The sequence below is a fragment of the Lipotes vexillifer genome, unplaced genomic scaffold (assembly GCF_000442215.2).
Source record: "Lipotes vexillifer unplaced genomic scaffold, Lipotes_vexillifer_v1.1 scaffold539, whole genome shotgun sequence".
NCBI classification, from domain to species: domain Eukaryota; kingdom Metazoa; phylum Chordata; class Mammalia; order Artiodactyla; family Lipotidae; genus Lipotes; species Lipotes vexillifer.
The window spans coordinates 1,092,286-1,116,320 of NW_006789542.1; the positions used below are offsets into that span (position 1 = coordinate 1,092,286).

At 38.3% G+C, this 24,035-nt stretch overlaps 1 protein-coding gene and 1 pseudogene across 2 annotated transcripts in view; both read right to left on the reverse strand.

Moving 5' to 3' along the window:
• Positions 1-24,035, reverse strand: part of GOLGA4 (golgin A4) — a 107,121-nt gene that overhangs the window by 57,470 nt on the left and 25,616 nt on the right. Inside the window, exons 3-8 of one of the 2 annotated variants that reach the window (XM_007462695.1) lie at positions 18,177-18,242; positions 8,865-9,179; positions 5,273-5,320; positions 4,133-4,189; positions 798-896; positions 61-190 (exon numbers count right to left, since the gene is read on the reverse strand). In XM_007462695.1, the coding sequence (XP_007462757.1) occupies positions 61-190; positions 798-896; positions 4,133-4,189; positions 5,273-5,320; positions 8,865-9,179; positions 18,177-18,242 (715 nt within the window). The remainder of the gene's footprint in view (positions 1-60; positions 191-797; positions 897-4,132; positions 4,190-5,272; positions 5,321-8,864; positions 9,180-18,176; positions 18,243-24,035) is intronic. The other variant, XM_007462696.1, reaches the window with a different exon arrangement.
• LOC103072228 (ATP synthase F(0) complex subunit C2, mitochondrial pseudogene) lies at positions 7,137-7,662 on the reverse strand (annotated as a pseudogene).

A 24,035-nucleotide genomic window follows, 5' to 3' on the forward strand; every position in this document is an offset into this window, starting at 1 on the left:
AGAATCTCTCACCATCCTCCTCTAGTTTTTAACATAACCTTCTGACAAGCTGAAGCTTACCTACTGGCTCTACATCACCATCTGTGCTCTCTTTAGTGACGCCTTCAGCCTCTGGTTCCATTTGCGAGAGAGGTTTTGGTAAATCAGCATTCATCGGGCCATTTCGTAACCGCTGTTTCAGCAAAGAAACCTAAAAAAAAAAATGTCCTTCATTAGAAAAAAACCAAGAGAAACTTTGGCAGTAGTGCTTTCCTTGAAACAGAGAAGGAATAGAGTAAAAGATACCCTCTTTGCTATAATGGGGGAGGGGGAGAAATCAAAATAAAAAATTTACTCCCAATGCTGCTGATTTTGATATTTGCTATTTTCAATGATATCTTAGCCAGAAAATACAATAAATCAAAAATTATCCTTAAAATTAATTGAGGAAAAGCAAAGAGTTTTAAAAATAGGCCATTTGGGGACTTCCCTGGTGGTCCAGTGGTTAAGAATCCGCCTTCCAATGAAGGGGACGCGGGTTCAATCCCGGGTAAGGGAACTAAGATCCCACATGCCGCAGGGCAACTAAGCCCACACGCTCTGGAGACAACGAGCCCAACTAGAGAGAAGCTCACACATCACAACGAAAGATCCTGCATGCTGCAATGAAGATCCCGCACGCCACAACTAAGACTCGATGCAGCCAAATAAATAAATTTTTTAAAACTCCATTTTTTAAACATCTGGAACCTATCAGATATCCCATCAAAACTCCTTTATTTTTCTTTATCCAAAAATTCCGCACTTCTTTTTTTTACCTGAGTCTGAAGGACACTGATATACTGATCTTTTTCCTCTAAAGATGCATCAAACTCCTCTTGGAGATGTTTTTTTGCTTGCTGGTCCATTTGGAGCTCCTAAAACGTAAAGGATTCATAAGCAGTTTTCAGTATAAAACAAAAAATACAAACCTGAAATTTTCAAAGTTTAAAAACTGATCAATCCAGATTTGCATTACTCTTAAGGTAAGTTATCAGCAACAATAATTAAAGAATAATCAGCATTTAAAACATTAGTACTTACCCCAACAAATAATTCTGTTCCTTAAAGAATATGAAAATCCAAGAAGAAAAAGTATACTTATAGATCTGTAATCACTGCTGAATTGATAATTATGTAAAGAGGATTAAAAAAATTAGTTACTTAAGATAAAGGTAAAATTTTATCCTACTTTAAGACATCTTATTGTTTGTGCTATCTTATATTCACTTGATCTAAAACTGAAATGTTATATACTAAATAGATAATCAATAGAAACTTCCTCCTCCCAATACATGAAAGTGATCAACAGTCAAAATCAGAGGCCTCCTCAAATGAAAAGGTTGACCTAGTTGATCACCAAACAGTGAAATTTCAACTTCCTTACATGCTGCTTTCCTTAAGTCATTAATGAGCCTCCCTAACTAAATCCAATGGTCTTTACCTCTCCACTATACCAGTCACTAATAATCACCTCCTCAACTGAGGTACCTGCTTTCTGCGGCTTCAGGGCTCCTACCTATATTCCTGTCTCTCAGAGCTTCCACTGTGCCCTTCACTGATTCTCTCGGCAATTATCCCTCTGGGCTCAGTTCTGTGTCCTCAGGGCTTCTCCCTTACACTTGCTCCATTAGAATGTTGCAGAATAACACCTGAAACATAGTGGATATCCCATCAAAACCCAACAATTTTTCTGGGATTCCTACTTTTCTAATTCTCTAAGCTCAAAATATTCAAAGTCACATTTTACTTATCTTTTGTTGACCTCTGCATATAACCAAATTCTTTCATTACTTTCTCTACAATGTTTAGGTCCTTTTTCCACATCCAAAACCATAATCCCAATCTCTAATAATTTTGATGATTAATTTCCTTTAGTAGCCTTCTAGAGAGAATTCTTACCTCAAGTCTACCTCTGATTTAATCCGTCCCTCACACATTTGCTAGAAAACTTTCCTCAAACACTACTTTCAAGGACTTATAAGCAATGCCTTCTTCTTGAATTGTTTCAAATTTACTAATTCTCAAAACACTGAGGTACTAACTGTCCTCTACTCTTCCCCACACCCACATGGCCCCAAGATCTCAGCACATTTACTATTCCTCTCACTACAGACTCCTGGCTTGACCTCCCCCGGCAGTAGGAGTCTCCAAATGCTGGTCTTCAGATCAAGACATGTTTTTCTTAGATCCAAATTTCTTTCATTTGAACAACTGTACTTTATTCTGAGACTGTGTCCTTCCTAACTTTTTTTTATTATTAAAAAGAAAATTTCTTGCATGAAATAATGACAATAAAAGAATCTGGTTCCTTATTCTCAATGTCCTCACTTGAAAAAAATAAAAGTAGCCTTATGACAAGTCTCCTTTTCCCCATTTCTGGAAGGAACTGGAAGGTAATTAATTTCTCAGTCCCTGAAATCCAAAAGTCTAGAAAGCACTGTTCCCCCACCCATGACTCTGCACAGGCCAATTCTTCAGTAAGGACCAGCTGCACATCTCCTTAATAGCAATGCAGTCCTTTACTTTCTTTACAATTCATTTCTTCCAAATAATTTTCTACATTCTACCATACTAGACTCTGTTACATGGCATCCCTACCAGCCCACAAAAACTTCTCAATTTATATTATGATTTTCAGGTTTTGAACGTTTTCATCTCCTCATCTTAGGGTAAGAAGTCCTTGGATACAACAAAAGCATCTTTTATTTTTGGCCTTGCCTCACGACTTGCAGGACCTCAGTTCCCCAACCAGGAATTGAACCCAGGCCATGGCAGTGAGAGCACTGAATCCTAACCACTAGACGACCAGGGAATTCCCCAGAAACATCTTTTAATCATGTCCCCTTCTCCCTCCTCCTGCTACATTAGACTATTCAACCAATAAGTACTCCATAAACAATAAAGACCACAGTTATAAAGGAACTTAAGAACTGCCAACTTATATCCTGACTACAGCCCACAGGCTGGCTAGCTAGCTGTCCAACACCACCATGATAGAGATCTCACTAGCTCCAGAACTAGACCCTAGTATCTGGGGTTACCTTCTACTTTCAGGAAGTTCTGATTAGACCCTTGGGGTCACTAAGAACAAATCTAGGGTGTGAAGAAAACGGAACCCTCTTGCACTGCTGGTGGGAATGTAAGCTGCTACAGCCACTATGGAAGACAGTATGGAGGGTCCTTAAAAAACTAAAAATAGAACTACCATATGACCCAGCAATCCCACTACTGGGCATATACCCTTAGAAAACCATAGCTCAAAAAGAATCATGTACTACAACGTTCACTGCAGCACTATTTACAATATCCAGGACATGGAAGCAACCTAAGTGTCCATCAACAGATGAATCGATAAAGAAGATGTGTCATACACATATATACAATGGAATACTACTCAGCCATAAAAAGAAACGAAATTGAGTTATTTGTAGTGAGGTGGATGGACCTAGAGTCTGTCATACAGAGTGAAGTAAGTCAGAAAGAGAAAAAAAAATACCGTATGCTAACATACATATGGAATCTAAAAAAAAAAAAAAATGATTCTGATGAACCTAGGGGCAGGACAGGAATAAAGACACAGACATAGAGAATGGACTTGAGGACACGAGGAGGGGGAAGGGTAAGGTGGGACGAAGTAAGAGAGTAGCATAGACATATATACACTACGTGTAAATGTAAAATAGCTAGCTAGTGGGAAACAGTTGCATGGCACAGGGAGATCAGCTCAGTGCTTTGCGACCACCTAGAGGGGTGGGATAAGGAGGGTGGGAGGGAGACGCAAGAGGGAGGAGATATGGGGATATACGTATGCATATAGCTGATTCACTTTGCTATACAGCAGAAACTAACACAACACTGTAAAGCAATTATACACCAATAAAGATGTTAAAAAAAAAAACCAACAACTAGGTCTGCCTGTAATTCCACCAACAGATGTCAGGGAAACCACACAAATAAAAACTATAAGAATTGATCCCTATTCTTGTAGCTTGGACTGGTTAATTTTTGCTGTAACTAATGTAGTAGATATGAAATTATCCAAATACATACAATAGTTCTGATAAATATGAGAGATTTAGTTACTCTTCTCAAAGTACTAGTCACAACTTACCTCTCTTAACTCTCCAATCCTCCGAAGTGCTTTATCCTGACTCTGACTTAATATACCCTTTAATTTAAAAGGAAAAAGAAGCTGGTTTAAACAACCACATGACATAGTAGTGAAAAGCAAGTTTAAAAGATCACAAATCATTGAATTTTATCTCCAACACCCTTTACTTTTGCAACTATGCAACCCGAACTCTCTACTGCCACCTAGTGGTAGAATTATGTAATCTCAAAATAAAAATCCGTAAGAATTCATAGAAACACAAGCAAGGTACTCAAAGAATTTAGGAATAAAATGACCTTTTGAGAATGAATTTATGGAATATTAATAGTACAATGGATTAAATGAGAACTACCTCCAATTTCTATAGAACACATGTTTAAGAAAATATTAAACTAAAAACTTTGTTTGTAATAATCTAATTTTCACACTTGTTATGGACAATTAGAACACTGAATCAGCAATAAGTAACTGGTGTTATCATTCTCAGTTGATTATATTCCAGACCAAAGCCAGAAAATTTAATGTCGTACTCAAAGGAGACTAATATTTATGGCAGATTCGGTATTTTAAAATAATGTACATGGGGAAATTAATTTTACCAAATCTCACTTTACAAATAACTTCCTGGTTATATAATTAGTGTCTTCAGTCACCAGAAGAGCTATAATAGCTTCTTCTCTCCACACACTTAACCAAGGGCTTTACAAGCAGCAGCCTCAGGAAACAGAGAGGATGCTTATTTTTGGACCCTGATATAATAAGAAACAGAGATCTCTGCAGGTATTTAAAAAGTAGAAGAGAAAGCTTCGAAGTTGTACGTCTCTTTACCACTAAAACAAAGATGCACCCTGCACACTGGCACACCAGGAATGATGCTTGAAAGAGGCAAACATGCCTTAAATCCAAACCTATTACACACTGCAGGGATCCAGAACTCAAGGAAGCCCATCCCTACCAGAGGTTAAATATCTGAGATTTCTCAATCATTCTCTTTATCAAAATCCCCAATAGTAAAACAGGTGAAATACTTTGGTCATATGAAGAATTATTAAAAGTGAGTGTTAGAACTATCTTATTAAAAGATCCTTTCTATTTTTAAAATTATATATGAATCAATATAACAGCCAACAAAGCACTTACTTGTAGCTTTTTCTTCTCTCTCTGAAGAGTCTGATAAGCTGTAACAAGCTAAAATAAAGAAAAAGTCACTAATAACATCAGTCATTCCTACATAAATGCAATTAATTATTCTAAACTCTGCTAAAACATCTCATTATGAAAGTCAGAAAATAAATCAAAGCAATCCTTTTATAGACAATTCAACCTAATTAGATGTATATGCAGTTGAAACTAAACACAGGAAATGTATTTCTAAAATATAAAATGTAATGACTCTATAAAGAAAGATATTAAATCTCCATTTGATTTCACCTTACACATACACACCTCTTTAAATTTCAGTACCTATTTTATAGGCGGGGATTAGAGACAACTTGCTTAAAGGTTACTCAAACTGTGGTCACAGATCAACACCATTAGCAAAAGCATCACCTGGGAGCCTGCTAGAAACAGAAATTCTTGGGCCGCACCCCAAACTAACTCAATGAGAAGCGGAGGGAGGGCGGAGGCAACAATGCGTGTTTTGACTAGCTCCTCAGGTGATTTTTTGCTTTGGGCCGTAATAGACCATGTAACTGATCTCTAAAAGTTTCTTTGGTGTAGGGCCTGTGACTGTGGCTCTATGAAAATCTGAGGGAAGCAACTCACAACCAACAGAGGAAAACTGCTATGTCAGGTCCTAAACCATTTAACCTAAAAATGATATTTAAACATTCTAGCAAAATTTGATGAAATTACAGAGTAATAAACCTTTACACCTACAAATTATATAGCATTTCTCATCGGAAGGCTAAGCACATGGCTCCACCACATTATTTGGACCCACTTTAGAGGTGCTAGTGGGCTCTGAAGAGACAGGCTGCAGCTTCAGGAGAAAGCACTCCCGATTCTGGCCTTGCCATTTTCCTTGGAAGGCTGCTGTGTGCCCTTGAATGTGTCTACTGATGTCTTGAGTCAAGAGGCAGGCAGCAATGGAAGGCGAGTCCAGTGATAGGGATAAGGATGTAAAAAACCAAATTTCGGCCTTAAACCAGGATCTTCCCCTTCTTATTACTTAAGATCAGTTAGGAAACCGGTACTCAAGGTGGGGGTGAGGGATGGGGGGAGGAGTGGGAGTGGAAGAGTAACACAACAATCAGATGGCACTTACAGCACTACCATCCTAGGTACCTACAGTAGCAAGGAAAGGTGGAGACAAAGACGATGGGTTCTTTTCATCCCTAAAAAGCCGCACAGCTTTACCTGAGGTAGTACAGAATAGCGGAAAACAACCAGAAAGACCTAGAATCAATGCAGAGTCTGTCAACTGCTACCTGTGTGACTATAAGCAAGTTACTTAATCTCTATGAGTAACTCTCTATGAGTCTTTAATCTCTACTCTGCAAAACAGAGCTAATAAATAGCTACTTCACAGAGATGGTGCAAAATTTAATGGCACCATAAACATAAAATGCATAGTGTCTTGTACATTTAAATACTAACTACACGGCTGCCCAAGCTTCAAACTTAAAAGCCATGGGTTAGTGAAAATAACATAAATCTAAACAAATTCAGGACCATTATTAACTTTGACAGAAATAAAAAATAAAAATTTTTTTTAAATTTAAAGGAAAAAGTTACCTGATTCCACATGTACATTATGAGATACATGGCCTTAATGCCCTGTGTACATCTCTGGGTTCCAGCTAGCCAACAGATTTTAACCTAATAATTCCTTCCTATTTTGTCAGCACTTTGTACTTCTTTTTTTCTTATTAATACAGTATTCATTTGTCTTCCCTCTGTGAAACACTGAGCCAAAAAAAAATGGGGAGGTACAGGAAAAGGAACATACAGGGCAGACGAGACACAAGAGAAAGAACTATGGGAGGTGGAGACAGCTCCTTCACATGGCGAAGAGGATGAGAAAGGCCAACATCAGGCAAAAGAGCCCCATGCCTACCGAGAGTGCAGAAGCCCAGAATGGCACAGAAGAGCTGTTGCTTCAGAGAAGGGTTCCTGGCATAACCAATGATGAGGCTACCAAACACAGTCCCAATTCCAGCCCCAGAGCCAGCCACCCCTACTGTGGCAGCCCCAGCTCCAATGAATTTGGTTTCCGTGTCAATGTCCCTTGAAATGGCACTGGTTTGGAAGGTGTGGCTAGGAATAAGTGAGGTGGTCAGGGGACTCGGGGCTGCCAAGCTGCTGTGGCTCTCATCTATCAGTGTCTCCTATTGTTTCAGCATCACTGTAGATAGTGATCAGCTCAGTAGTGCAGAGGTTCTCTTGATCAAGGAGGAGGTGGAGACGAACTTGGCACAAGCGTACGTTTTCAGATGAGAGGCCATGGCAGGAGAGCTGGCCCCAGTGCAGAGAAGACAAAGAGGGGAGCACTTTGTACTTTCAAAAAGATATTTTATATATTTCATCTAGGAGTTTTTTTGGTTGTTTTTGGCTGCAGGGTAAAACTACCCATATTACAGCCAAATTGGAAATAGAAGTAATAGCTAACTTTATACTCTAACCTTGAACTTTATTATTCATTAATTAAAATTAACTACAATGCTGATTTATCAGCATTAAGACAATAAAACATTATGGGGTTTTTTTTTTTAATTTTATTTATTTCTGGCTGTTGGGTCTTCGTTACTGTGCTCAGGCTTTCTCTAGTTGCAGCAAGTGGGGGCTACTCTTCGTTGCGGTGTGCGGGCTTCTCATTGCGGTGGCTTCTCTTGTTGTGGAGCACGGGCTCTAGGCATGCGGGCTTCAGTAGTTGTAGCACGCGAGCTCAGTAGTTGTGGCTTGCAGGCTCTAGAGCACAGGCTCAGTAGCTGTGGTGCACGGGCCCAGCTGCTCCGCGGCACGTGGGATCTTCCCGGACCAGGCCTCAAACAACCATCCCCTGCACTGGCAGGAGGATTGTTAACCACTGCACCACCAGAGAAGCCCATGGGGTTTTTTTGGTTTTTGTTTTTTTAAAAAAGGAAGCCACGGGCAACTTTGTCCAGAAAGGCTTTCCGGAGAAAGAACATTTTAACTGCACAGGACAGCGAGGGCAACTAATACAATCAGCCCGAAGGGAAGGTGCCATGTTCCTAAAGGAACGAAAGGAGCAAAGGAGCAGCACCACTTCCTTCCTCTTAGACCAAACATTGTCAAGGGGTCCAGCAGTTAAAAGATTCACTTGAGGCAAATTGTAAATGTAGGTCCAATGAGAATGCACCAAATGTGCACATATCTGGGGTCAGAAATAATGGAATCTGGTTGGCAGAAGAGGTCATTTTGGAGCCACAACACTTAGAAGATGAACAAGGGAAGGGATGTGAGGAGGAAAGACAATGAACTCTGAGCTGGGTGTCCAAGCAACCCTGGAGAGAGGGGCACAGAATGTGAGAATCAAAAGGCTACGGGCAACAATCTGCTCCAAAATTTTACTAAGAGTATTGTCAAAGGGCCTCAGTACTACTGAAGGTCTTTAATTAGATATTTCCGCAAACTATCCCCCATCAGTATCCAGCATAGCCAGGGAATTGACAGTTCAGCCAATGACAGGCACAAAGGCCAGAGAGTAATATGAATTAGAGAATACGTGGAGGAACTTTTCATACCAACAAAAAAGTCATGCTCCTACCTCAGAACATTTTCCTTTGTAGCCATTCAACCTTCGTTCCATTCTTCGCAACCACTGGATCAAATGTTCTTTGCTGAGACTGTCTAAATTCCCTAGTGAATCTTCGGTCTCACTCTCCATATCAGAGGGTGGATCAAAGGTGGCAGCAGAAGAGTCCAGGTCAAGTCGATTCAGGGACTCTCTAGAAGACGTTCGTACCAAAGACTCTTTAGAGGAAGATCGGAATAGAGATTCCTTCACTGGACTCCGAAACAAAGACTCAACAGAAGGCACCCGGAGTTGGAGCTTCTGTGCAAAAGACTGCATGTCACCTGACTGCAACCAAAACGCATCAGAACATGTGGGTTAAAATACATATTTAGACTTCTATAATTCCCTAATCACCAGCAATAATCTATAGAAAGCTAACACATTTAATTTATATTCCTGACATTTTACACAATACACTGTTTTCTGAAAAACAAGAGACACCTGTTTATTTGTGAAAAGGCGCGCTGGACCTAGAGTCAGAGGACTGGGGTGTAGGTCCCAGGTCTGTCACCGAGCAGTGGAATGACCTTCACTAAGTCACTTCCCTTCAGTTTGCACATCTGTAAAAAGAAGGAAGCCATACTTTCCCAGCCAACCTCACAGGTGTGCTGTGAGATCTGTCCACTAAACTGTAAGACCCTTCCTTGGAGGCAGTGGTCATCTATACCACCAGTATACACCCAGTGCCTAAAATGTGGGTATGTACTGTGAAGTGTGAAGTGTGTGGCTGCATCTGGAGTCTGCATGAAGGCCTGCGCAGATTCCTCATCACTCTTCTCGGGCAGAGGGTAATGTTTAGTGAACCCATTTTGCTCAATAACAGAATGCCAGGCAGAGCTGACTAGGGATATCTAACTCTGCTCTAATTACCACTGTCTACCGGCAATAAAAATAAGCATAAAAAAATCATGGAGGGGGGCTTCCCTGGTGGCGCAGTGGTTGAGAGTCCGCCTGCCAATGCAGGGCTAGCAGGTTCACGCCCCGGTCTGGGAAGATCCCACATGACACGGAGCGGCTATGCTCGTGAGCCATGGCCGCTGAGCCTGCGCGTCCGGAGCTTGTGCTCCGCAACGGGAGAGGCCACAACAGTGAGAGGCCCGCGTGCCGCAAAAAAAAAAAAAAAAAAAAAAAAGTCATGGAGGACCATTAAAAAGTCTGAGCTAGAGTCCCTCTACACGGATCAGTAAGTCTGATGTTAGAAACAGTGATAAGCAAGAGCTGTTCTCTTAATTAGAATATTAATATTAATAATGATGCATTATTTTGAACAATAGCAATGGAAAATAATATAATTCAATAACCTGCATTATTGTAAGCTGCATTTTTTTGTTCACGTGACAGCAGTCAGTATTTCAGGTGTTTCCTGGAAACTCATTCTCATTAATGCAATAGGGTCACTGCAAGATCTCAAAGATGCCAGGAATGAAATGCTCAGGGGAGACTGAGGTCATGTATAGGCAAAGATTACAGGAAAACAAGAAGATTCTCTTTAATATACAAGAAAAAAAAATCAGACCAGGAATACTTTACTCATAGATTTTAGAGATTTAATAATAGTATTTGGCAAGGTGGGAGTAAGAGGGGCCCACCCCCTGCATACACACAGATTTATCACAGGACGTTCATAACAGTAAAAAGTGGTAACAATCCAAATGTTCACCACTAGAGGATACATTATATAAACCACAATGTATGTAACAAGGTTCAAGACATACTATTAATGGGAAAACTCAGGTTATAAAATAACACATACACTGTGAATTCATTTTGATTTAACGTAGTTACATATACTTATGAATCTGTATGCATGTTTACATAAACACCCTTAGAATCAGGTTGTTAAAGGACAAACACCAAAAGTTAACAGTGAGTGGGTCTGGGTGGTAAGATTTTAGATGATTTTTATGTTCATTCTTCTATTTTCCTGTACTTTCCACTTGTTTTTTCCATAATGTGCAAGTTTTACCTTTATACTGGGGTGGGGTAGAGAAAGTCTTAAGGGAGAGGAGGGACCCTCATGCTCAAAAACTTGAAGAACCACTTTACTGCTATTCCATTACCATCCGCTTCTGACCCATGCAAAAAGTGCTTTTCAGCTCTTACAGAAAATCTCCTTGTAAACTGCCTTAGGACAAACAAGTGAGGTAAGTTTGAATAACACTAGAAACAGTTGTTATTTTAGGGTGAGCCAGGAGGTAATGAACAATTTCAAAGACATGTATTTGCAGAAGCTCATAAACTGAGTAACTGTCACATCTACTCTGCTTGGGAGGTTTTTTTTGTTTTTGTTTTTTTTGCGGTAAGCGGGCCTATCACTGCTGTGGCCTCTCCCGTTGCGGAGCACAGGCTCTGGACGCGCAGGCCCAGCGGCCATGGCTCACCGGCCCAGCCGCTCCGCAGCATGTGGGATCTTCCCGGACCGGGGCATAAACCCACGTCTCCTGCATCGGCAGGCAGACTCTCAACCACTGCGCCACCAGGGAAGCCCTGCTTGGGAGTTTCAGTGTTGTGATTCAGCCTGTGGGCTGCTGAGTAAGGCTGCCTAAGTTTAAATCCCAGCTCCACCACAATGTTCATGACACCGACCAAGTTACTTAACCTCACTAGTCTTGCTCCCCCTCTCTAAAATGGGGGTGATAAAAATAATAATGATGGTAATAATAATACCACCCATCTCATATGGATGCCACAAGGACTGAATGAGTTAATATGTACATGCAAATTGCTTACAATGCAGCAAATACTCAATAAACATTAACAATTATCATTATTATTAAAGAAAGAAGACTAAAACAAAACAAAAGACAAACTTACAAATAAGAATGTTATACGCAAGCTTATGTGGCAGACTCTTCTGGTTATAAGATACAGTAGCTAAGAGCACAGGCTCTGCAGCCAGGCTTCTTGGGCTCAAGTCTCCAGCAATATGACCTTGGGCAAGTTACATAGCCCCTCTGTGCCTCTGTTTCTTCATAAGTTAATTGGGGAAAACAACAGCACTCACCTCGTAGGGCGCTTGTGAGGAGTACTACATTAATACAAGTGAAGCACTTAGCATCATGACTGGCTTGAGCTAAACAATCAATAGTATCTATCACCTGATATCCAATCCTCCCTTCTTCCTTTCCACCAGATGCCAGTTTCATGCAGGGTGACAATACAGCCAGGTTAAAACATTCACCTTCTCAAATACAAATAAAAACCATAATGAGATACTACTACATATCCACCAGGATAGCTAAAATTAAAACTATGGAAAATTCCAAGTATTGGTGAGGATGTGGAACACTCCATTTCAGAAAACTACCAGTATTTACTAAAACTAAACACACACGTACTCTCCAGACCAGCAATTTCACTACTAAGTATATACACAATAGAAATGTATACATATGTTCAACAAAAGATATACGCTAGAAAGTTTATAGCAGCACTGTTTAAAATAGCGCCAAACCTGAAACCACTGCTGATGCCTATCAATAACAGATGGGATAAGTCAACTGTCATCTGCTCACTAACAGAATACTAGACAGCAATGAGAATTAAAGATTTACAGCCACAAGCAAGAATATAGATGAATCTCACTAACACTAACAGAGTTATTAAGCAAAAGAAGCCAGACACAAAAGAATAACCACTAGTGATTCCATTTACATAAAGTCAGAAAGAGGCAAAATTAATCTATAGAGTTAGAAGTCAGGATAGTGGTTACCCCTTGTAGGGGGAGGTGAGAGCAGAGAGTAGAAGGGAGCACAAGGGCTTCTGGGGTGCTGGTAATTTCTGTTTCTTGATTTTGGGTGCTGGTTACAAAGTTGTGTTTGGTTTGTGAAAATTCAGTAAACTGCACAAGGAATACATGATACTTTTCTGTATACATTATTACATTGTGATATTACATTTCAGTTAAAGGATTTTTTTAAGTTAGCTTTTCCCAGACTCTGTTTCAGCCAGGAGGGGGCCCTGTGCCTAAGTTCAGCCAATAATGTAAACTATAAGTGGGAATCTAAAGGATGGAACCTTTGGGAGTTCCCTGGTGGTCCAGGGGTTAGGACTCCGTGCTTTTCAGTGCTGGGGCCCGGGTTCAATCCCTGGTCGGGGAACTAAGATCCCACAAACTGCGTGGTGTGGTCAAAAAAAAAATGGTTGGAACCTTCTAGGAGAGATATTATTTTCCTGATAAAAAGGAATATATATGCCTTTTGTCCTGTCAACAATGGAGATGCAATTCCTGGAGGCCAAACTTGTAACTGTGAGGGTGAAAGGCAGTGGGGAGGATGAGAAGGTAAAGGAGGGGGGGGACAAGAAGCCAAACGGAGAAGGGTCCTTAATGACCGTCTGTCTCTAGCCCTTTTGCTATGTGAAAAACTAAACTCCCACTGGCTCCAACTATTGTCAGGTTTCTGGTACCAAAGACATTCACTGATTTATAAGTCATTTTTTAAAAAGCTGATGGGGGTCAGAGAAGGAGAAATGTATAAATGAAAATAAATGAACACAGAGTTACTTTTAGCTCCTTTCTGTCTCCCCCACTTTACCTTGTTTGCATTCCTCCTTTTTATTTTCCCAACAGTGTCAGACTTTTATCCTCTACCAGCTGGATATCTGTAGCAGCCTTCTGTTCTCTTGCCTCAAATCTCTTACCTACCAATCTGCCCCTGCCACATGGTCACCAGGATTGTCTTTCTAAAACATAATTCAGATCATTTCATTCCAATTCCTAAACTGAACTCCCACTAAATATAAAGTTCAAAATCCTTAGCGTATACTCAAGGTTCCCACTTCCCAAGACCCAATTCTCTGTAAAACCACCCCTTCGTGTAACAGAAACTTGAGTTCCAACAGGTAACTTCCTGTTCCCTGAATAAATGCATCCTTGTGTGCCTCTGTACTATCACCCAAACTTTCTCTGCGCATGGAAACTCAGACATCCTTCAAAAGTGAGCTCAAGTTTCTGCTCTTCCAGGAAACCTCAGATTTCACCCAACAGAAACAACCCTTCTCAATGGCCTAAGCACTTTACCAGGACCACTACTGGAACACATACTGCATTCCGACTCACCATTAGTTACTTACTTGCTGATATAACAACTAACTGAATCGTTTATGCCTTAGAACAACTACAGAGACAATACAGCACCGGGGTTAAGACTCAGACTCTGACCTAAACTCCATGATTTGAATCCCAGTTTTACCATTCATTAGCTTTAGGACCTCTTTGTTTCAATTTCCTCATCTATAAATCAACACTACTCTAGTAGGTTGCTATGAGGATTAAATGAGTAAAAGCATTTAAAATAGTGCCTCATATGCAGGAAGCACTAAATACATTTTCTTATCATTATATCTGCCACACACACCCTCACCTCACCCCAGACTTTATGCTCTTTTAGAACAGAATTCATATTCTCTATCTCTGTAGTCTTGTACTTTCCACAAAGTAGGTAGTTATTACACATCTGCTTTCCACAAAGTAGGTAGTTATTACACATTTGTTCAGCTGAACCTTAACCTGGCAATATGATAATGATGATCTAATGGGAGATCTTTAAATACTCAATGCTTGATCAAAATGATATGTATCAATTTTTATATACAGTGTATCTTATTCTAGAAATCATCATAAAGCATTAATACATAATCAATAACACTCAAGAAGAAAAAAATGAAAACATACATCCACAGGATTTCTACAGTAACATTCATGATAGTTTTATTCGTAATAGCAGAAAACTGGAAACAGCCCATGTGTCCATCAATAGGTAAATAACTGCAGAATATTCATTCAAACGAATCCTACACAGCAATAGAAAGGAACAAACTACTGATAACCACAACATGGATGAAATTTCACAAACATAATGCTGAGTGAAAGAAGTCTTCCATAAAAAAGCACATATTTATAAGGTCACTTATATAAAGTTCTAAAATAAGCAAAACTAATGTGTTGTATGGTGGAAAAAAATTACAACACGTTGCCTCTGAGAGGGAAGACCATAAGGGAACTTTCTGGTGTGCTGATAATCTTCTATAACCTGTGCATGGGTTTGGCACATACATTTGTCAAATATATGTGTCGATGTACAAATCAGTCAATGTACATTTGAGGTTTGTATATTTCATTTTATATAAAATTCACTTCAAAATATAAATTACAAACACTGAACTCTAGATAATGATATACATACTAAAACATTAGTACTGTGGCCTGCGACTTACTCTGAAAGGCATCAGAAAAATAAAATGGACTGAAGGACAAATAGAGGAATGAATATATGGACAGATTTGTGATTTAAAAAAAAAAAAGTACAGGACTTCCCTGGTGGTCCCTGGTGGTTAAGACTCTGCGCTTCCACTGCAGGGGGCATGGGTTCAATCCCTGGTCAGGGAAGTTCCACGTGCCGTGCAGTGCAGCCAAAAAAAAAAAGAAAAGAAAAGTAAAATATCAATGACAGAATCTAGGTGGTAGGTATACACATGTTCACTTTACAAAGTTCTTTCAACTTTTCTGTATGACGGAAATTTTTCATAACTGTTGAAAATAAAATTAAAAGCAGTATTCAAAAAATGGCAACAGAAATGTCAAAATTTAATTACACTACTATAATTTCTCTTTTTTAAAAAATTCATAGGGAGTTCCCTGGTGGTCCAGTGGTAAAGAATCTGCCTCCCAATGCAGGAGACGCAGGTTTGATCCCTGGTCGGGGAACTAAGATCCTACATGCCGCGGGGCCACTAAGCTCGCGTGCCACAACTACTGAGCTCGTGTGCCTCAAGGAGACAGCCCATGTGCCGCAAACTACAGAGCCCACGCACTCTGGAGCCCACGTGCCACAACTAGAGAGAGAAAAAGCCCACACGCCACAACTACAGAGAAGTCTGCGTGCCACAACTAAGACCCAAAGCAGCCAAAAATTAAAATAAATAAATACACTTAAAAAATTTACAGAGGTTGACTTGCTTTTAAAAAAAAATCATAAATGATTTTCAAAACCAGACTTTTTCCTATAGTTAAAAAAAAAATAGCATATGAGAATGGTCATTTAAATCCCCATGATTTGCTCTATTCAATTTAACAAAATTCTGTTACTTTTTATTGTTTTTACTGAAGTATAGTTGACTTACAATGTTATGTTCATTTCAGGCATAAAACATAGTAATTCGATATTTTTATAGATTACACACCAAAGTTATTACAATATTACTGACTATATTCCCTGTGGTGTACATTACATCCCTGTAACTTATTTATTTTATAGTTGGAAGTTTGTACCTCTCAATCCCCTTTCACCTATATCACCATCCTCCCCACCCTCCTCAGCTCCGGCAACCACTAGTTTATTCTCATTTTGTTTTAACAGCATATAAACTTAAATGAGGCAATACATGGCAAAAAATTATAGTGGGGTAGACTGATGTTTTTGTCTATCTATGATAATCCCACTATCAATATCTAGCCACTGGTCTTTGGGCAAATAATTTAAAGGTTCATGCCTGATAGCTCATCTATACAATAAGAGGGTAATACTAGATCCTAGATTCATCCTAAACTGCTAAAACACTAAAACTATGATCCAATAAAACTATTTCACAGCTTCTCAGATAAGGATGAATGCTCATACATACCTGTTTTTCAAAATATATTTTTCTCTATTACATGGTGGTATACACTATTTTCAAATATCTGAGTTTTATAAGTCTGTTTGAGGTAAAATGTCAACTACCTGCATTCCTTTGGAAATGAATGAAGAATCATTTTGATTAGCTGAATTTTACGCACTGCATTAAACAATTTAAGAGTTAACTATTTAACAGAAATTTTTCTGAGATAGGTATACTGCACTTTTCTGCCTTCTTAAATAAGGACAGTGAGTAACCCTTTTTAATGACATCCCCACCACAATCATTACATTGGGTGCCAAAATCTATTGGTTTACAGAGGATGTTCTACCCAGTAGTAAGGGGGTCACGGGCAGCTACACTTTATAAACTCTTGGGCTTGCTTTTCACCATCTCTTCTACCTTGGTGTCAACTCTGATTTCCTGCTGCCCAACCACAGTAAGCATTCTACCCACTTTGGGGATACCCACTGTTCCTAATTTGCTAACAACAACCAACAACCAACTTGTCAGAAATTTGTATAAAAGTAAAAAACAGTCTCTGAGTGAAGGTGTCTCCTTGTTATGAGAATTAAATGAGATCATATACGTAAAATGCTTAACAATGCCTGACACACAGTAAACTCAATAAACACAATTAACTTCCTGAATATCACCCATGTTCATTCTTCACCTTAATTAAACTTAAATCTCTCCTGAATTTGATCATAAAGCTGGTTATCTAATTAATTCTAATTAATATTCCTTCAAGATCACTGGATCTGTCCAGTGCCATTTAAATTGGTGCCTCCCAATATTTTACCCCTACCTCAAGGCACTAATAGAAAATGATTTATCTGTAGAGGACTTAGGGGATGCTGCTCAAAGCCCAGGGACATGGACTATGCCCAGAGCCTGACCGGCCTCCCTGAAAAGAATGAGACTCTCAGCTCACACGTAACCTTTTCATGCAGTTTGGAAAGCTAGACAATACCTTAGAATGTTTAATCTACATGATTTAGTTCAGAAATTGCCCATGTTCCTGCTCCAGGTTCACAGAATCAGAAATGTTATTGCTCTACACAGAGACTGTTGAGAACAGCCAGGTTAATGATAATAATAATCACTAAAGCCAAAGAAAATAAATGTTCATCTCAGACACTGCTATCATTAAGATTTTTTTTAATGAATTTCTTTCTTTCTTTCTTTTTTGGAAGGAGTCAAAAGAATGTTACATGAGCCCCACTCTCCAAATAACTTTTTAAAATCAAAGATAAACTAAATTCTCTAGTAGTAAGATATTCTGCATTAGAACAAACTTTAAAAGAAATCCCATTTTCTTCACATCTCCCTTCTAGAATATGTAACTCAACATGTCTTTCAAAATGACTTACTCCATAATCTTTTACTATAAAATCAGTCTTTTTTCCTGAAGTTTTCTCTTCAGTGCCATTAGTTTTTTAAATGAGTAATAATGAAATCTTACATGACTGGTATATATATACATGTATTGCTTTCATTTTAAACTTTTCCCAAGAAACCATCAACAAACCTGGATTTACCATAGACACTGTATCAATGTTCAGACATCACTGTTTCAATGTAAAGTCAAATGCTAATAATACTGATTGACTGACATCCTGAAATGACTTGCTATTTTTTTTTTAAATAACATTAATAACAGACCTGAGGAGTTGTGGGTTCACTTCCATTAACACTGTCGGGAGATTTCATGGCTTGGATAGATGCATTCTAAGAAAAAGAAAGAAACATTGTAAAGAAAGGATCAGAAAACTAAAATTTTAAAACTGTTAAGAACAAAGAAAGGCCAAGTACCAAAACCTATTAGATACATTTATCTGTTAAACAAAATTAGTAATTGTTCACTTATTAGAATTTTTCATGCAAGGCAAAACTAGTATGGTAAGTATTTTAGAAAATTCATTTTGCTATAATATCTGTAACCAAATAGCAAAGATTAGTATGCAGCCAAATTTATTTCAAGCTAATCACATACCTCTCCCCATTACAATCTCCCCAGCTTTTTCCCTCAATATGAAGTTAACATCAGGGATTCAATTAGCAAAACTCATTCAAGTAGAAAACTATCCAGAAAAAGTAACGTCAACTGTTCCTTACAGTAAAATAATATTTAAAGTTATTTGGGCTAAGCTCTGAAAAATATCTTGGCAACAAGAAATGGAAATGCCTCATTTATTTGAAGCCAGCAGTCTAAATGAAATTGTTATGACAATTTTCAGGAAAACTTATAATTAAAAATAATTTCTTCCACATACGAAAGCTTTTTGTTTTCTTTTGTTGGTATGACAAATGCTCCAAGTTACACAATATTCTACTGACTGTATCATACCGGCATGAGTTCCATAATGGATGATATTCTTCGAGATTCAAAATTCTACATTGCATTCATAATACACTAAGTGTCTAACTAAAATTAAAGCTATAGAAGCAGCTCATGATAAAACAACTTCCATGTTTTAAACAAAAGCATTCAACGAAATACTAGCCACTATGTTTCAGTAACTTGAAAGTACATTTCCCCTGCAACTCTAGGGCTAACCAAGAAAGGGTCAAATATATGACTCTTCTTATTCTTAAATACAAGTGGAGAAGGCACTCAGCTTTGCAAAAGTGTTCTCAAATTTTTGAACTCTCATTAGGTATGTGATACTAAGAAATAATTATAGGTGTGATAAATGTATTGTGGTTATATATTTTTAGTCTTTATCTTTTAGAAATATATACCAAAATACTTAGATAAGATATCTGAAATTTGCTTCAAATAATCCCACAGGAATGGGCAGAGGGTATCTGCATGTGTGGGGAGGGTGGGAGTGGTGTGGTTAGGGAGGTATGGGGGGGATGGTAATAAGATGGCCATGACTTATTAATTGTTGACACTGGATAATGGATACTGGGGAAGGGGGAAGAAATCTTATGTGACTCATTACTGTTTGCACTCTTGCAATACATTTGAATTTTTTCCTCGTAAAAGTTTAAATACCTTCTCCCTCTGACATAAAAAGTTATCAAATTTTATCAGTCCAAGACACTTCCTTAAAGTTAAATAGGGGAGAACGGTTGGGGGAACACAGGAATTAACTTTTATCTTCCTGCTCTCTGCCATTTCAAAGAATTAGAAGTCGTATACATGGCATATTATTTGTGTAGCATCATAATTAATGCTTTCCAGCCCTAAAAATATCCTACACTACACACTATAAAATAAAAAACATACTTCAGAGAAATCAGCAAGTCTCTCTGCCACGCAGTATACCGAAAAGTAAGTTACTGTTAAATTATGGAGAAAGCAAATGAAAGGGCTCCATAAAATATTTAGGTTAGGACGAAGAGAGTCCATATTCTATTTTAAGTAAATTACTTGACACATGATTGTGGTCCATACAAAAAAAGCTATTCTACAACTGTCTGAAATATCACCCTACCAAACAGCGTAACATTTAAAAACTTTTCATCTCTGCACCTATATTTCAATTTACTTGTTATACTATATACCTAAATAAATGCAAGACAGCTAAGGAAAGCATTGGCCTCTGTTACCATGTAAATCTAAGTTAAGAATCTCTAGAAACAAAATTATAGATTTTATCACTACCTGTAATGCCTTCTCCATTTCTGCCCAGCAAATTCTTATTTGTCTTTCAACTTTCAAATGCCCCTTATTTTGTGAAGCTTCATATGGCTGGCCTGAGGGGCTAACACATTTCCTATGCCTGTATTTTCTTCTATGAAGACTTAATTCCTTTGCATTGTTAAGTGTGTTCTGACATCTTTGTCTCCATACTAAACTATAAACACTCGGAGGGCAGGAACCCTACATTTTGCCTGACTGTAGTAGAGGCTCAGTAATTGCTTGTTAAATCTTTATACAGTTACTTCCTTCAGTGTAAGGAGACTTCTGAAGGCCTCCCGCAAGAAAGAAGCCTAAAGAACTAGCTCAACACATGTCACTACTCAGTCACCAACACTTTCTCCTGGAGGCAATTCTTAGATAACAGGAAAACATTTCTAAAGTGCATTTAACTTAAAAGCACACACAGGTTCCCTGCCAGATTTGTCTTCAATTATGGTGTTTTGTGTATGTGTGTTTTTATTTTTTGTTTGTTTGTTTTTAATTTTTGGCCGCACTGCATGGCTCACGCGATCTTAGTTCCCCGACCAAGGACCGAACCCCATGCCCACAGCAGTGAAAGCGCTGAGTCCTAACCACTGGACCGCCAGGGAATTCCCTTCAATTACGTTTTGTTCAGTCTTTCAACAACTACTTTTGACTACCGAGCACTAAGGATACAGCAACTTTTAGAATTTGGGGTAAAGAGAGGCATTTTTCCAAAAACTGAATTAAGGAAAAGTCAGCAATTGGTGAAATAAAATAATGAATTAGATGCTCACTAAATTTTTATTCTACTATAGGTTATGCTATGGTTTTATGTGAGGAGAAATAAGTTTTTATCTGAACAAAACAAAATTTAAATAAGATTAATGTAGACTTTCAGCCTACTTAAATTATTTTAAATAGTTCTAAAGCCTCCATTCTAAAATTATTAGCATTTGTCACAGTAGGATAGGCACTCAATACAAATCATTTTATGTTCTAACGGAAGTGGGCCTGAGAGAAGCTTTTTTTGTTGTGATTTTTTAAGGCTCTATTACTGCTACATGAAGTGTAATATCCTTTTATGTTTTTAAAATAAGTTGGTAAGTTATCTCTAACTGGAACTCCTGTCTCCCTCTCAAACCAGTATTGAAAACAGTGAGGTGTTAGAGACCACTATACCTGAGAGCCAAGCTAAGGCATTATGAGAACTCTGAGCTGCTTCCTTTTCTAAAACCAAGTTTAGAATGTAATATAAGACTGATACTGGCCATATGCAGACCAAGTCTTTACTGGCTGCATGGATAAATACAGAAGTGTTCTAACTTCATTACTAGCCACTTAACAAATTAAACCAATTCTCACTGTTTAAAAAAACCCCAATCCCATTTCAGTCGGTGTCCATTCTAACAACAAAAGCATCCTTACTAGGCAATCAAACATCTCTAAGTTTTAATTTGCTAAATTAAGAACTCAGATACTTTATGAAGAAAGTCTACTTTCCCCAAGTGAAATTATCAATATATACAAGATTCAAAATTGTATGAATTCAGTCAGTTGAAAAATAAACAGGTAACTATTTCCTTTCAAATGTTTAATACACAGAAAACTGGTACTCTCCCAAAATAAGATGCAATTACTTGTTACAGTAGACTCCACCTGCCTACTCAATGTTGTTTAATTATGGATTTACATAAAATGCATTTTTCTTTCCTAAAAATGTGAGTCAAGTCTCAAAATATTCTTGGCCTCCTACCAACAGAGATTCCTAGCAATGCATACCTCTTTTAGTTAATGAGCAAACATTCCCTAGGGAGAAAACTTAAGAGTTTAGACCAAGTGAAAGTATTCTTCACTACATTAAGAAAACAGTGTTATTTTGTTGCTGTTAAAAAGCTAGCAAAAAACACACCAGCCATCAGAATTCAGCAATTTACTCTCTGATTTTTTAGAGGGAGGTTAGCAACAGGGCACGGAAGATGCTTTGAGAGATGGTAAGTGACAAGCAACGTGAGATGTGCTTCTAGAATTACCAAATTACCAAATTACTTTGCTTCCCCACAAAGGGAATGCAGAAAGCGGTGGAAGGACTCACCACACCGTCAGTCTGGGTTTTAGGCTGCTTGGAGGAATCCAAAGCAAAGATAGTATACTCAGAGAGAAAAGCAGGCTCTGCTATCATCCCGGCTAGGAGCTGTCTCATTCAGTGTAATGAGCAGAGGTATAAAAATAAAACAAAGGATGAAAGACAAATCATAAGGGAATGTTGCAAAGTGTTCTCACTGCACAGCACACACAACGCTATAATGGCCTTGTGCTACCACCACTGCTGCCACCCATCACTCCACCCATAGAAATAGTAAGTTGCTGGGAAAGGTCAGGAAGGGAGATGAGGCGAGCTGTTTTGGATCTCAAAACTCAACTTTAAACAACTTGCTTATTTGCATACAAATGATATATGCAACAGGCACCACAGCACACAGCACATCTGGCAATTCAGTATGAGAGCCTATACCAGTAAGAACAATACATGGTAAAGAACACAAAGCCTTAGTATAACAAATATTGAGTCATTCATTTTTATATATTCAAAAAGACAGCATGGAAATTTATGGGGAGTATAAACACATAAAACTTTAAATAATCATTTATTTCTACTTATATACAAATACAGTTTTCTCCAATACATACAGAAGAAACTTTTGAAACAAATTTATAATAAGTTTTAAGGATGAATTCTATTATACTAGGTCTTTTGATATATATTCTCTTCTGAGCTTCAATTTTCTTTCAGAAACTGTATACTATACACCAAAATACTAGCTATCATGAATTAGATGTATAAGAAATCATAATTAAAATGAACTTTTTCATGGTGGGGGTTACACAAACATACATATGTAATAAAACTGCATAAAACTACACACACACACACACACACACACACACACACACACACACACACACACACACAAAACAGGTGAAATTTGAATAAGCTCTGTGGATGCCACAGAGGTTACCAATGTCAATTTCTATGTTTTGCTAGGGTACTATAGTTATATAAGATGTTACCTTTGGGAGGTAACTGGATAAAGGGTACACAGAGCCTCCCTAAAAAGAAATTTTTTAACCGCCCATGAATCTGATTATTTCAAAATAAAAACTTTAAAAAACAAAAGTTTTGAAACATTAACTTAGCAGTTAATGTGTGTTATTATATAATATATAATGAAGAATTATGTCATAAAATAAATGTCTGCAAAAGTTTAAAAACTTACACTTTTCATCTCAGTGCTCTAGAGTTATGGATGACTAGAGCCTTCACTAACTCTTCATCTGGTCCTACATTAGAGGCCACCTTACAGATGAGACAAATTTTTTTTTTAAAGTCTTTTTTGGTTATGTTAATAACTGGTACTCTTTGGGTAGGATTCAAGAATTGATCTTACACTAAGCCCTAAAATTTAGTGTCAGCAGTATACTAAAATACACTAGATGCCTGTTTGGCTCTAGGGTATCATATAAAGTTTCCACTGCTGCTGAAAATCTTACTCTCCCGGAAACTCAGAAAGGTCATCTTTTGAGTGGATGTTATCTTAAGTTAAATGCTATACAAATTCACTCTTCTTAGGCTTCCAAAGTTAATTTTTGAAATGAAGTCACTCTTCGTATCACATAAGGAAATAATTTAAAATTTCACAGTTAAGAGTAGATGTGGGGGGCTTCCCTGGTGGCGCAGTGCTTGAGAGTCCGCCTGCCGATGCAGGAGACGTGGGTTCGTGCCCCGTTTCGGGAGGATCCCACATGCCGCAGAGCGGCTGGGCCCGTGAGCCATGGCCGCTGGGCCTGCGCGTCCGGAGCCTGTGCTCCGCAAATGGGAGAGGCCACGACAGTGAGAGGCCCGCATA